At 49.2% G+C, this 14,888-nt stretch overlaps 1 protein-coding gene across 1 annotated transcript; it reads right to left on the bottom strand.

Annotated features, from left to right (window-relative positions):
• Nucleotides 1-6,061: 6,061 nt before the first annotated feature.
• Nucleotides 6,062-14,665, bottom strand: LOC308462368 (thialysine N-epsilon-acetyltransferase-like). Its single transcript, XM_080980046.1, has 6 exons — nt 14,363-14,665; nt 12,554-12,605; nt 11,731-11,814; nt 11,315-11,413; nt 9,231-9,271; nt 6,062-6,489 (listed from the first exon to the last, which is right to left on the bottom strand). Exons 1-6 carry the CDS (start codon nt 14,423-14,425, stop codon nt 6,301-6,303), a joined length of 528 nt encoding a protein of 175 aa, XP_080836172.1. The 5' UTR covers nt 14,426-14,665; the 3' UTR covers nt 6,062-6,300.
• Between the last annotated feature and the right edge of the window lie 223 nt (nt 14,666-14,888).

The following is a 14,888-nucleotide window of genomic DNA, read 5'->3' as shown; positions in this document are numbered from 1 at the left end:
CAGCAGAATTCAGCACCTGCAGGCTAAAAGAGAAAAAACCGAGCCGGCGCTCAGCGGGAGCGGCGTACGCGCCCTCGCTCGCTCAGCACCATAGCTGTCAACTTACAGATTTGAAAATAAGGGACCAGCAGCCTCGAAAATAAGAGATCAGCAGCCAAAATAAGGGATTTTGCTTAACTTATACAGAAATCCGCCACTGATGGAGCCAGGCTGCTTTTGCTGCGACTGTGTTTTGCAGGGGGTTGGAGTAGATGATCCTAAGGGTCTACAACTCCGACCAAAGAAGAGTGGCAGAGAAAACTGATGAACGACGTCGAGATGGCAAAGCTTACAGGCAGAATTAGAAACCAGGAAGAGGACCCCTTTGATAAAGAATGGGGAAAGTTTATAATTTAGTTGAAAAGCTATTGTAAAGAGTTACATGCATTGGTAGGATGGACAGAAAACTTGTAGTAAAAATTTGAACTATGGATGGACAAATGATTTATAAAAATAGAGTTATGAAAGGGATGCAGAGGGGGAAATCACTACATTAAGATGCTGCACTGGTTGGAGGGGATGCTAAGCAGCACGTCGGGGCTGCCATCGTCCTGGAGCAAGGAGTTCCATCGGCCCTTCCTCTCCTGAGAGAGAGGGAGGCAGGGAGAGAGATTCTCGCCCACACCGCCCGTGAGCCCGGCATGAGGCGGTTGCGGTGCCACCGTGGCCGCTGAAGCGCCGCCCTTCTGCGTCCCTCCCCATCCCCTCCTCTTACTCCTCCTTGAGACTGCCTCCGCTGCCACTGCCGCCTCCAGCTTCCCCTGGCAGCGTGGTGGAAGTCTCGCAAGAGAGGGGCTGCCTGCCCGCCTGCCGCCACCCGTCTCCTTACGATACGCCCTTGAGGGGGAAAAGGGAGAGATGGAGACGCGGCAGCTCATGCGCTCTCTCTCTCTCGCGGCGGAGGACCCCGAGCCGCTGCTTCCCTCCCGAGCCAGGCGAGCATGAAACCCAGGAAATTTAAGGGACAGCAGCGGGACACGGCGCTGGGATAAGGGAGTTTCCTGCCAAATAAGGGACGGTTGACAGCTATGCTCAGCACGCTCGTTCGGTGTTTCCCGGACTCTCGCCTGGCGCCCGGCAGAAAGTGGCGCCCTGGCGTCCCGCGCCACTAGCCTCTATGGGTACGACGGGCCTGTCTGTGCAAATGGGTGTGTAGTGGTTTGCAGGACCGATTTGCCTCCCTCCACCCTCAGTCCGGATCAGGACCCCTGTAGCTTCCCTCTTTCTCTGTTGCCGCTTGTGAAATAAACTCTCTCTCCCCCCTTTTTTGGATATTGTAACATGTCGATGCTTCGCAATAAAGCGCCCGTTTTCTGGCTGTTTCATGGCTGTTTCATCCTTTTGCTAATCGTGGGTAAGGCCAGTTGCCTCGGCGGCCGTGGCCCTTTCTACACAGGGATCATAGAATTGTAGAGCTTGGAAGGGACCCCTGAAGATCATCCAGTCCAACCCCCCTGCGATGCAGGAATACGCAGCTGTCCTTTACGGGGATCAAACCTGCAACTTTGGCGTTATCCGCACCACACGCTAACCAACTGAGCTATCCTGCTGCATTAATTGTGCATTGATGATGTAGACAATTGGACATGATTCCACATTCAGCTGTGTTTGTGAAAGTTTTGAGGCAGACATAATTATTCGTTTCCAGTTGGTGCATTGAAGGTGAGTTAGACTAGATGACCCCTGCAGATCCCTTACAACTCTTCCGCTCTGCAATTCCATTATTCTATACTTCGCTCACTTCCTTAAGGGCCCAGGAATCCCATCTCTCGATCTACCCTCTCCCTTCAATATGGAAGAGCCCTTACTCACCTCTCCAAAAAACCTGGTCGGCATCTAGAGGTTTCTGGGATAAATAATAATAATAATATATTGGGCGGCTCCCAACAGAATATTAAAAACACAATAAAACATCAAACATTTAAAACTTCCATGAACAGGGCTGCCTTCAGTTGTCTTCTAAAAGTCAGATAGTTGTTTATATGGCTTCGGCTGTATTAAATGTACTTGGCTATAAGACTGAGGGGGTTTGGGTTTGCATGCAGGAAAAATGCCTGATGGCAGCTGCAAGTAAGCTAGGATAGCATGTAATTGATAACAACAACAACAATAATAATTTATTACTTATACCCTGTCCATCTGGCTGGGTTTCCCCAGCCACTCTGGGTGGCTCACAACAGAATATGGAAAACACGATAAAACATCAAACATTAAAAGCTTCCCTAAACAGGGGTGCCTTCAGATGTCTTCTAAAAGTCAGGTAGTTGTTTATTTCCTTGACATCTGGTGGGAGGGAGTTCCACAGGGTGGGTGCCACTACCGAGAAGGCCCTCTGCCTGGTTCCCTGTAGCTTCATTTCCTGCAGGGAGAGAACCGCCAGAAGGCCCTCGGAGCTGGACCTCAGTGTCTGGGCTGAACAATGGGGTGGAGACGCTCCTTCAGGTCTACTGGGCCTTTGAAGCTGTTTAGGGCTTTCAAGGTCAGCACCAACACTTTGACTTGTGCTCGGAAATGTACTGGGCAGCCAATGTAGGTCTTTCAGGAACGGATACAACTCTCATCCTCTCTAATCGTCAATCATGCTGGCTGTTAACAGCTGTAGCCTGTGAACATCTGGAGGAACATAGATGATGTTCTCTACCCAAGTCTCAACCCTGAATTCTGTGTCTTGTACCTTTCTGATAAAAAAAACAAAAACTCTCCAGGGGGCAGGACTCGAACCCACAGCTTCAGGTTACGAGGAAGGAGATTCCAGCTAAACATCAGGAAGAACTTTCCGGCAGTAAGAGCCATTCGACAGTGGAACGGTCTCCTTCCTTTGGGGATTTTAAGCAGAGGCCGGGTGTCCATCTGCCAGGGAGATTTTAGCTGAGATTCTTGCATTGCAAGGGGGCTGGGATGGATGGCCTCTGGGATCCCTTGTAGGATTCTGCAGGCTTGACGTTCCCCACCCCTCCTCCAGAACCCCATTCCACCTCCAGAAACCCACAGGTTTCCGGAAGGAAGCGTGAGACGCGCCTGGGTTATTTCCACGCTTTTCTAATAACCTTTCCCTTTGATGGAGATTAAACCTGACGGAGGTTTTTATGTAAAAAGGGTTTTAATTACCCCCCGGGAGGAAGGAGAGCGTGGGCACGTCAAGAGAAGCGGAAGACGAGGCAGAGACGGGTGTGAACTGCGCAGGGTGGCTGGACAGGCCAGCGGTCACCCTAATATTCTGCTAATGGGAACTGCTGGTCTGGAAAGCCCCCCAGAGAGTCATCCGGGTTTGTCGATTCCGTCGGATCCTGTCCCTAACGGACGCTAAGGTCCAAGGTGTTTCGGGGCTGCAGGTGGGGGGGGGGGAAACGCCGCCACCTCCTCCTTCCATCCCATAATGAACGGGAAGCCCACCTCCAGAGGGTCTCCTCTGGGGCAAGGCCAAGGAAGTGAAAGGTTGCTGTGGATGTAAGAGTCCGCAGGATCAGGCCAAGAAGGGCCCATTAAGCCCAGCATCCTGTTCTTGCAGTGGCCAACCACAATAGGAAAACCCATCAGCAGGATTCGAACTGGTATCTGCAGGCACTGCTGCCTCGGGACTGTGCTCCCGTGATGAATTACTCTAATCCAGGCATCCCCAACCTTTGGCCCTCCAGATGTTTTGGCCTACAACTCCCATGATCCCTAGTGAACAGGACCCGTGGTCAGGGATGATGGAAATTGTAGTCCAAAACATCTGGAGGGCCAAAGGTTGGGGATGCCTGCTCTAATCCTTCTTTAAAGGTCCTGTGTGAGTGCGTGGAGGCGGTTGGAGGATGGATGGGGGCTAACAGACTGAGGTTGAATCCTGACAAGACAGAAGTACTGTTTTTGGGAGACAGGAGGCGGGCGGGTGTGGAGGACTTCCTGGTCCTGAATGGGGTAACTGTGCCCCCGAAGGACCAGGTGCGCAGCCTGGGAGTCATTTTGGACTCACAGCTGTCAATGGAGGTGCAGGTCAGTTCTGTGTCCAGGGCAGCTGTCTACCAGCTCCATCTGGTGCGCAGGATGAGACCCTACCTGCCTGCAGACTGTCTCTCCAGAGTGATGCATGCTCTGGTTATCTCCCGCTTGGACTACTGCAACACGCTCTATGTGGGGCTACCTTTGAAGGTGACCCGGAAACTACAACTAATCCAGAATGCAGCAGCCAGACTGGGGACTGGGAGCGGCGGCCGAGACCACATAACACCGGTCTTGAAAGACCTACACTGGCTCCCAGTACGTTTCCGAGCACAATTCAAAGTGTTGGTGCTGACCTTGAAAGCCCTAAACGGCCTCAAAGGCCCAGTAGACCTGAAGGAGCGTCTCCACCCCCATCGTTCTGCCCAGACACTGAGGTCCAGCTGCGAGGGCCTTCTGGCGGTTCCCTCCCTGCGAGAAGCCAAGTTACAGGGAACCAGGCAGAGGGCCTTCTCGGTGGTGGCGCCCGCCCTGTGGAACGCCTTCCTGTCAGATGTCAAAGAGAAAAACAACTACCAAACTTTTAGAAGACATCTGAAGGCAGCCCTGTTTAGGGAAGCGTTTAATGTTTAATTGGTTATTGAATTTTAGTGTTTTGTTGGAAGCCGCCCAGAGTGGCTGGGGAAACCCAGCCAGATGGGCGGGGTATAAATAATAAATTATTATTAATTATTAGTGTTTGGTGGCCTTTAATGCTTCTGGGTATCAGTTTCTGGAAACCACAGGCGGCCAGAGTGCTGGTCTTGTATTCGAATCCTGCTAGCAGGTTTCAGACAGGTTGGCCACAGACATTGGCCGGATGCAGCTGGCGCTGATGTTCTCGTGTACCAAAAAGCAGACAGGAATTTTAAAAAGGTCACAGGGTGTTTTTCTTCTGAAGGCTCCAACTGAAGCATTTTACAGATTTCCGTGGGGAGAACGTCTCAGAGATAAGGGGCTGCGTCACAGAGGGATCCCCGTTAAAGGTTGCAATTGCTCTCGACAGTTCCCAGCGGGGGCAGCAAAATGGCCATAGTTCCCGCGGTTCTGCGGCTCTGGGTCAGGAAAGCCATGGGCCGTGGGTGGGTATGCCAACGCAGACCCTGAATAAAAAACTATTTATTTGCTTACTGGATCTATTTATTTAGATATCTATTTGGGCTTTGCACAAGCACCACTGTGAGAACAGGACATTGGGCAAAAAGGACAGCTGGCGGGTGGTGCTGTGGGTTAAACCACAGAGCCTAGGACTTGCCAATCAGAAGGTCGGCAGTTCGAATCCCCGCGACAGGGCGAGCTCCCGTTGCTCAGTCCCTGCTCCTGCCAACCTAGCAGTTCGAAAGCACACCAGTGCAAGTAGATAAATAGGTACCGCTGCTGTGGGAAGGTAAACGGCATTTCCGTATGCTCTGGTTTCCGTCACCGTTGCGCCAGAAGCGGTTTAGTCATGCTGGCCACATGACCCACATGAAAGTGAGATGAGCGCCCCATAGTCACCTTTGACTGGACTTAACCGTCCAGGGGTCCTTGACCTTTTAAGTTTTAAGATGCAGTAGGAAAAGATTTTAGGGACGCGGGTGGTGCTGTGGGTTAAACCACAGAGCCTAGGGCTTGCCGATCAGAAGGTTGGCAGTTCGAATCCCCACGACGGGGTGAGCTCCCGTTGCTCGGTCCCTGCTCCTGCCAACCTAGCAGTTCGAAATTACCTCAAAGTGCAATTAGATAAATAGGTACCGCTCCGGTGGGAAGGTAAACGGCGTTTCCGTGCGCTGCTCTGGTTCCCCAGAAGCGGCTTAGTCCTGCTGGCCACATGACCCAGAAGCTGTACACCGGCTCCCTTGGCCAGTAAAGCAAAATGAGCGCCGCAACCCCAGAGTCGTCCGTGACTGGACCTAATGGTCAGGGATCCCTTTACCTTTACCTAGGAAAAGATTTGCAATGGAAACTGTGCAGGCTTGGAGAGACGTCCAAGGATTCAATGAATCCTATATTTGTTTAAAGTTGATTATATTTGAATGGAAGTATTTGTAAAAACTGAAAATAAACCACAATGAAACAAAAATAGGCTTACAAAACTCCTACAGGCTTTTATTTAAAGGTATAGTCTATATTTCGCTATGGAATCCTCTAAAGTTTCACAGAAAGAAATCTGCGAAAGGTATAGTCTCCTGCGAATTTTTTCCTTCCTCTCCCTTTTCCCAGCCAGGTTAGGCGAGTGAAATAAACTCCTTATGTACAGTATAAACTCTGTTATGTATAACAGCAGGGGGCGCTCTTTGGCCTTCCCATTTAACAGGGAGTTCAGCGAGAGATCTTCTCTTTCCCGTGTTGCCGCAACCTTTGCAGGGCGTCCTGATCCAAAACCATGCAGTGCAGATCTTCGGAGTCAGTGGTGTCGTGAGCCCCCAAGCGGATGTAAAACTCCTTGGCCGGCCGGTTCCATTCCATGGCGACAAATTTCATCTCCACGCAGCCGGCCTCCAGGGCAATCTACATCCGAGGACGACGACAGTGAATGGACATAGAACAAAGATTCGCTGGATTTACGTATAAGCTAAACAAGTTACAGTGGACGCTCGGGTTGCGAACGTGATCCTTGCGGGATGCAGATTCGCAACCTGCAGCGGCGCGTCTGTGCACACGCGGGCTGCAATTTGGCGCATCTGTGCATGTGCAAAGAGCGATTTAGCACTTCGACCGCCGAAACCCGGAAGTAACCCATTGTGGAACTTCCAGGTTTCGGCGGTCTGTAACCTGAAAAAACGCAACCTGAAGTGTCTGTAACCCGAGGTATGACTGTATAGCTTAGGGCCCCACTCTCTTGGGGGCCCCCAAAAAATTTAAAGGGGGAAAAAACACCTGGATGTACATTTCCAAAATATAAGATAAAAAATCAAATTAAATAAAACCTACCTACAGCAGCAGTGTTTTGTGTTGTGTAGGTTCCTAGATGTAAGTCATGGGCCCTGCCTGCTAGCCTGCTCTCAAAAATATCACTGGTTTGCTCCTTTCTAGATATACAATACGATAATCTTTTTTGTCATTGTCCCATACAGAACAATGAAATTGAAAAAATCTACATCAGACATTCAAAAACCAACAAGCCTGCTATCCCAGCCTGGTTAACCCCCTAAAAACTCTGATACCCCATAATTAAATACAGTATACTCCCACAGAGACTACCTTACACTGCGTTTAAAACCAAAATCGCATTTGGATAGACACTGTTTCTCAGGGTGCCTACATTCTGCTATTTCTAATTATTAGTAGTTTGCATCATATATCCACACCTCTTATTATTTCACGTTATAGCAAGTTTCTAGAGACTAGATTGTAAGTTTTTGTAAACTGTGTTTCTGGAGGAGCTTTTGTTATTGCCAAATGCCAATGTGTTTGCGTTATGAGGTTAGTTATGAATAAAACATCCTTTTAAGTTAGAGCTTAGTAATTATTTCACTATTAATATACTTCTTCTTAATTGCATTTCACTATTAACATTCTTCTACTTAATTGTATTTCAGTTCAACAATCACTTTGATTTATGTCTCAACAAATGAAACCGATCCGTAAAAAATGTTACTTGAAAAGAAAAGAGGGACATTGCACATACTTTGTAAACCAAGAAAATCTTTAATAAAAATACATTTTTAAAAATTGCTTTGATAAAATACATATTTTATGTGCAAATGGCTTTAGATACCTATTAGATCCATAAATTGCCATACAGCATATATTCAGCACACAAAAAACAGCGACAATTTGGACATTTAAAGGGCCCCATTACCTTCAGTAGCTTAGGGCCTCATCAAACCTAAATCTGGCCCTGGGCGCACTGAAGCGGGTTGGACTAGATGACCCTTGGGGTCCCTTCCAACTCGGCAATTCTAGGACCTTGCCTTGAAAACACTCCCCACGCCACTTGGATGAGTGTGTTCATCAGTATGCAGATGATACCCAGCTCTACCTCTCTTTCAAATCAGAACCAGTGAAGGCAGTGAAAGCCCTGTGTGAGTGCCTGGAGGCGGTTGGAGGATGGATGACGGCTAATGGATTGAGGTTGAATCCTGACAAGACAGAAGTACTGTTTTTGGGGGACAGGAGGTGGGCACGTGTGTCCTGAATGTGGCAACTGTGCCCCTGAAGGACCAGGTTTGCAGCCTGGGAGTAATTCTGGACTCACCGCTGTCCATGGAGGCGCAGGTCAATTCTGTGTCCAGGGCAGCTGTCTATCAGCTCCATCTGGTACGCAGGTTGAGACCCTCCCTGCCTGTGGACTGCCTTGCCAGAGTGACGCATGCTCTGGTTATTTCCCGCTTGGACTACTGCCATGCGCTCTACTTGGGGCTACCTTTGAAGGTGACCCGGAAACTACAACTAATCCAGAATGCGGCAGCTGGACTGGTGACTGGGAGCGGCCACTGAGACCACATAACACCGGTCCTGAAAGACCTACCTTGGCTCCCAGTACGTTTCCGAGCACAATTCAAAGTGTTGGTGCTGACCTTGAAAGCCCTAAACGGCCTCAAAGGCCCAGTATATCTGAAGGAGCGTCTCCACCTCCATCGTTCAGCCCGGACACTGAGGTCCAGCTCCGAGGGCCTTCTGGTGGTTCCCTCACTGCGAGAAGCCAAGTTACAGGGAACCAGGCAGAGGGCCTTCTTGGTGGTGGCACCCGCCTTGTGGAACGCCCTCCCAACAGATGTCAAGGAAATAAACAGCTATCTGACTTTTAGAAGACATCTGAAGGCAGCCCTGTTTAGGGAAGTTTGATGTTTTATCATGTGTTTAATATTCTGTTGGGAGCTGCCCAGAGTGGCTGGGAAAACCTGACCAGATGGGCGGGGAATGAATGAATGAATGAATGAATAAATAAATAAATAAATAAATAAATATTCCCTCCCCCTGCCCAAAAGGATCCTGGGAACTGTAGTCCACTAAGGATGCTGAGCACTGTTTGGAAACTTTGTTATCCCAATCTGGGGCCCTCCAGATGTTTTGGGCTGCAGGAAGCGCAGGGGTTGGGATAGATGATCTTTGGTGGTCCCTTCCAACTCTACGATTCCATAAGGATGGCAACCCTATTACTCTTCCTGATGTAGGGGCTGTATTCTGGGCTGGAGGTGGGGGCCCCCAGAAATTGGAACGCCTTTTCGGGGAGCAGGAGGCGGCTGCAAACTATAGATCCCAGGTAATGATCAAAATATGACCAGGATTTCAGGCTTCCAACTCACCTCTGCTACTTTGCTCAATAGCTGCTTCCCGATTCCTTTGCCTGGCGGAGAAGGTGGACAGAAAGAGGAGTCGGTATGAACCGCAACAAAAACAGCCTTCCCCAACTTGGCGCCCGCCGGCCATTTGGAACTACAACTCCCACCAGCCGCGGCGCCGATGGGAGTTGTAGCTCAAAACAGCTGGAGGGCGCTAGCTTCCGAATAAGAACTCCACCCAAAAAACTAGGGGGTTCCGTAAAAAGCACACAGATTAATAAACACTGGACTGTAAAACATTATACATAGACCATAGCAAGGGGGGGGGGGAACCAGAAGAATCCAATTTTTGAACTATAACTAGTGTGATTCTTCAGGCATTTGCCAGATCCTCATTGCAGCGGGTTCTAACTCTACAATTCCCAACTCTCTCACTGGGATGTAAATGGGAGAAGGAGTCCGGCCGTCAGAGTCCAAAGTTGCTTTTAAAACCACACTATAAGAGATAAGCGAGAATCGAACCATTTTAACACCAGCAAAGTTACTCTTTATTTACAAAAGGAGGAAAGAGGATGGGAAAAATTTTCGCAAGCCGTGTGGTTCTTCCTTGTGCTGAGTTGTAATAATGCATGTTTTCACTTATATAAAAGGCAGTTAAATAGGAGGGCGTCGCACAGTTACACCAGTCTTACTCTGAGGTGTAACTTCTTTTAAAAACAGGAGCAACTTCACTTTTGAAAGGGCTCCTTCTCCTTCGGTTCAGCCACAACCTCTTTCGAAATCCTTTACCTACATTATAGATTCTTGTCTAATTGCCAACACCTTTGTAAGTGATTTTGTTCTAACTCCACATACTTTCCTCTAGGTCCATAGTCCGGTGACCTAGAGTAGCTATTGATAATCTTTCTGCCAAAACACATACAGCCTAGTTTTTTTAAGAATCACAGAACTGGAAAGTTGGAAGGGACCTGAGTGGTCATCTAGGCTGACCCGTGGTGTGCCACTCTGTAGTTAACTAGGAGAATAATTAATGGGTGCCATTAATTTGATTTTGGATTGATTTTAGAATGAATTGATTTTAGAATACTGTCTTACTTTTATTGTTGTTAGCCGCTCTGAGCCCGGCTTCGGCTGGGGAGGGCGGGATATCAATAAAATATTATTATTATTATTATTATTATTATTGATGCAGCAATCCTACACTCAGACGTAAACCCTGCTGAGTTTAACAGGACGTACCAGATTTCAGAATTTGGTTCAGAATTTCAGTCTGGAGTTTTGGCACAACAAACAAAGATTGTGGCAGCCAGACTGGTGACTGGGAGCGGCCGCTGATACCACATAACACCGGTCTTGAAAGACCTACATTGGCTCCCAATACGTTTCTGAGCACAGTTCAAAGTGTTGGTGCTGACCTTGAAAGCCCTAAATGGCCTCAAACCTGAAGGAGCATCTCCACCCCCATTGTTCAGCCCAGACACTGAGGTCCAGCTCCGAGGGCCTTTTGGCGGTTCCCTCCCTGCGAGAAGTGAGGTTGCAGGGAACCAGGCAGAGGGCCTTCTCGGTGGTGGCACCCGCCCTGTGGAACGCCCTCCCACCAGATGTCAAGGAAATAAACAACTACCTGACTTTTAGAAGACATCTGAAGGTAGCCCTGTTTAGGGAAGTTCTGGGACCTTCTGATTGGCAAGTCCTAGGCTCTGTGGCTTAACCCACAGCACCACCCGCGTCCCTGTTCATAAACTAAGCTGTTCTTAAACCAAGGTACCACTGTATTGTATTTTAATATTTTGTTGGAAGCCGCCCAGAGTGGCTGGGGAGACCCAGCCAGATGGGCAGGGTATAAATGATAAATGATGATGATGATAATCATCATCATCATCATCACCTGCGATTCTGGCATTGCTGAGGGTTGGGCTAGATGACCCACAGATGTCCCTTTCCAGCTCTACCATTCTATATACCCAGCAGAAAAGCTGAGTTGTAGCATCTTGTCCGAGGAAGGAGAGAGGAGGCTCTTGATTGGTCGACAGGATCCCCCAGGTGCGTCACAGCCCCTGACACTGATGTAACTTGGCCGGACGCTCCCGGATGATGCCCTCACGTACCTCTGAATTCTGCCACCACGTATAGGTTTTCCAGGTACACCATTCTCCCGTGGTTGACGTTGTACCCAAAGAAGTACAGGGCATGGCCAATCGGACGAGCTGCAGCGGGGAAAATAGCAAAGGATAGGTCTTCGTGCAATGGAGTAAACGGTGGTAGGAGAAAATACTATTCCTCTTGCTCTGTCCTTTCAACTTACTAGCACTTTACACCTTGGAGTAATTTACACCAAGGAGCTGAGCTTAGGGTGGGGGTGCATTGGGGAAATAGCAAAGGATAGGTTTTCATGCAATGGAGTAAACGGAGGCAGGAGAGAGAAAAATTATTCCTCTTGCTCTGCCCCTTCAACTTACTAGCACTTTACACCTTGGAGTAATTTACACCAAGGAGCTGAGCTTAGGGTGGGGCTGGCCCTTACCTGGCTTGCACCCATTTTCCACAGGCTGTTCAGCCAGGAGGCATTTGAAGAAGGGGTCCTTGCCAAAGCCGTCCGCTTTTAAAACTGCGTGCCGGGAAGGAAAAGGAGGAAGGAAAAAGTGTTTTAGGTTGAGTCCACTCTCGACCTGGCCAAATGGAATTGCAGAGTTGGAAGGGACCTGGGGGTCATCTAGTCCAACCCCCTGCAATGCAGGAATCTCGATTCAAGAATCCCCAACAGATGGCTATCAAACCTGTTTAAAAACCTCTGAAAGAGAGTCCACCATCTTCCAAGGGAGTCCGTTCCAGTTTCAAACCGCTTTCACCACCATAAAATTCTTGCTAAAGTTTAGTTGGACTCTCCCGTTTTGCCGTCAGTTCGGGTGGAGCCGCAACCAACGAAAGAGGCAGAGTCAACGAATGGTGGCTGTGTGGTGCAGTGGTTAGAGGGTTCCAAGAACTCACGATGAGCCTTCTGATTGATGATTTTATTGCTCCATCTTTTTGGGGGAAGCAGTTTTGAGGGTGTTTTGTTTTTTTGTTTTACAATGAAGCGGTGTACAAAACTGATCAAATAAATAAATATGAAACAGAAAAGTCCCAGTGTGCTATACTAACTATATTAACAAGTAAGAACTTAAAAGAAAACTCCGGACTGCATCGCCAACTTGCTTAAGAGCGATGGGCTGATTTGTACTTGCAACTTTTTTAGGGTAACAACTTTAGAGGCAGTTTGCAGCAAAACTTCCTGGAACTCTTTATTGGCGTGGAGAGAGCATATGGATTCGCACCCGGCACGCCTAACGCAGCACTCCCAGCCTTACCTTGAGAATTGATCGTCACATCCTCTAGTAAGTGGTGAAAGTCAGCAATTTCCTGGGCAGAATGAAGAACAGAAAGCAGGCATTAAGGTCAATGTTCAAAAGCTCCCTGGCGCTGCGCCAGGCCTCGCCCAGGGTTCTCTGTGTGCCAGACTTCTTCAGAGTAGTGATCTACTATGAGTGGTGTAGAATCACAGAACGGTAGAGTTGGACAGGACCCCCAAGGGACATCTAGCTGAACCCCGGCCTCCGCAATGCAGGCATCTTTAGCCTGATGCGGAACTCGAACCCGTGACCCTAAGATGAAGCATCTTGTGCTCTACCGACTTGAGCCCAGCACCAGGGCCGGATTTAGGTTTGATGAGGCCCTAAGCTCCTGAAGGTAATGGGGCCCTTTCTATGTCCAGCTGTCCTTTGTCAACAACAAATTGTCACTGGGTTTATTTGTGTTGAATATATGCTATATGGTCATTTATGGACCTAAAAGGTATAGCAGTTTGAAAGCACGTCAAAGTGCAAGTAGATAAATAGGTACCACTCCGGCGGGAAGGTAAACGGCGTTTCTGTGCACTGCTCTGGTTTCGCCAGAAGCAGCTTTGTCCTGCTGGCCACATGACCCGGAAGCTGGACGCCGGCTCCCTCGGCCAGTAAAGCGAGATGAGCGCTGCAACCCCAGAGTCGTCTGCGACTGGACTTAACTGTCAGGGGTGCTTTACCTTTACCTTTTTAATATGTATCTAAAGCCATTTGCAAGGGACACGGGTGGCGCTGTGGGTTAAACCACAGAGCCTAGGACTTGCCGATCAGAAGGTCGGCAGTTCGAATCCCCGTGATGGGGTGAGCTCCTGTTGCTCGGTCCCTGCTCCTGCCAACCTAGCAGTTCGAAAGCACGTCAAAGTGCAAGTAGATAAACAGGTACCGCTCCGGCATGAAGGAAAACAGCGTTTCTGTGCGCTGCTCTGGTTCGCCAGAAGTGGCTCAGTCATGCTGGCCACATGACCGTACATGACTGTACGCCGGCTCCCTCGGCCAATAAAGCAAGATGAGCGCCACAACCCCAGAGTCGGTCACGACTGGACCTAACGGTCAGGGGTCCCTTTACCTTTAAAGCCATTTGCACATAACAGATAGGAGCCTACACAACACAAAACACTGTTGCTGTACGAAGGTTTTATTTTATTAGTTTTTTATCTTATATTTTGGAAATGTACATCCAGTTGTTGTTTCCTTTTAAAAATTTTGGGGCCCCCATAATTTGTATAATTTGGAATATATACCGTATTTTTTGCACCATAACTCACTTTTTTCCTCCTAGAAAGTAAGGGGAAATGTCTGTGCGTGTTATGGAGCGAATGCCTGCGGGTGGCGGGGGGGATCTGCTGCAGTCGTGAGCAGAGGATCCATGGTTCCCCTTCCTTCCCTCCTCCATGGTTACAAAGCATGGATCCACATTGATCCTCAGGATTTTTGCATTGGGCTACTCCAAACTCACTGTCAGATCACATGTCTGTGGCCACAGCATGAACCACAAAAATCATATATCCACTATTTCGTTTAGAATATTTTTTTTCTTGTTTTCTTCCTCTAAAAACTACGTGCGTGTTATGGTCTGGTGCGTGTTATAGAGCGAAAAATACGGTAATTTGGTTTGATTGAAAACTTTTAATAAATATTTTTTTTAATGGGGGGGGGAAGAGTGTGGAGCCTTGAGCTATAGCTTGCTTAGCTTATGCATAAACCTGACACCCAGCAGCCTGTTCTCACAGTGGCGAGAAACCTGTCAGCGGGATTCGAACTCAAGACCGCACTCACGTGTATCAGGCTCATGAGATTCTCGCAATCCTCGACGGTGGCTTCTCGGATGACACACTCCATCCTCCTCCGCCGGCGACGCGCGTCTCCAAAGCCTCCCTTTGCGTTACCAGTAACCTGCGTTTTTTATTATACGCCCCACGCCACCCGTGGCAGGCGCAGCCTTCCCGATCTCTCGTGAAAAAGTGAGATCTTTTCCCACCTGGGAAGATTCGTGCCGGCGAGAGGTGGGAAAGTGCGACTCCGCAGTCGCGGCGCAAAGCGTGGGAGTTTTTAACACCAGCGGAGGAGCGCGTCTCTAAGTCGCCTGGGGCGGGAGGGGGCGCCCGCCCACGCAAAAGGGGCGGGGCAAGCGGTAGAGAACAAAGGGAGAACCGCAGCCAGCCCCCACCTGAGCGGGGGTGTGTGTCTGTTGCGCCCTTCTGCCACCCCCCTCCCCATATCCGAGCCTGTGGGGGGATGCGCCAACTGTGCCTCCGAGCATTGGACTTGCCGTGGGGGGGCAGCTGCGCTCCCCCCCGCCAAA

Source organism: Podarcis pityusensis, assembly GCF_964106645.2.
Source record: "Podarcis pityusensis genome assembly, chromosome: 13".
Taxonomy (NCBI): domain Eukaryota; kingdom Metazoa; phylum Chordata; class Lepidosauria; order Squamata; family Lacertidae; genus Podarcis; species Podarcis pityusensis.
Note: the sequence above shows the minus strand (reverse complement) of the source record. Positions and strands in the feature narration are given on the sequence as shown.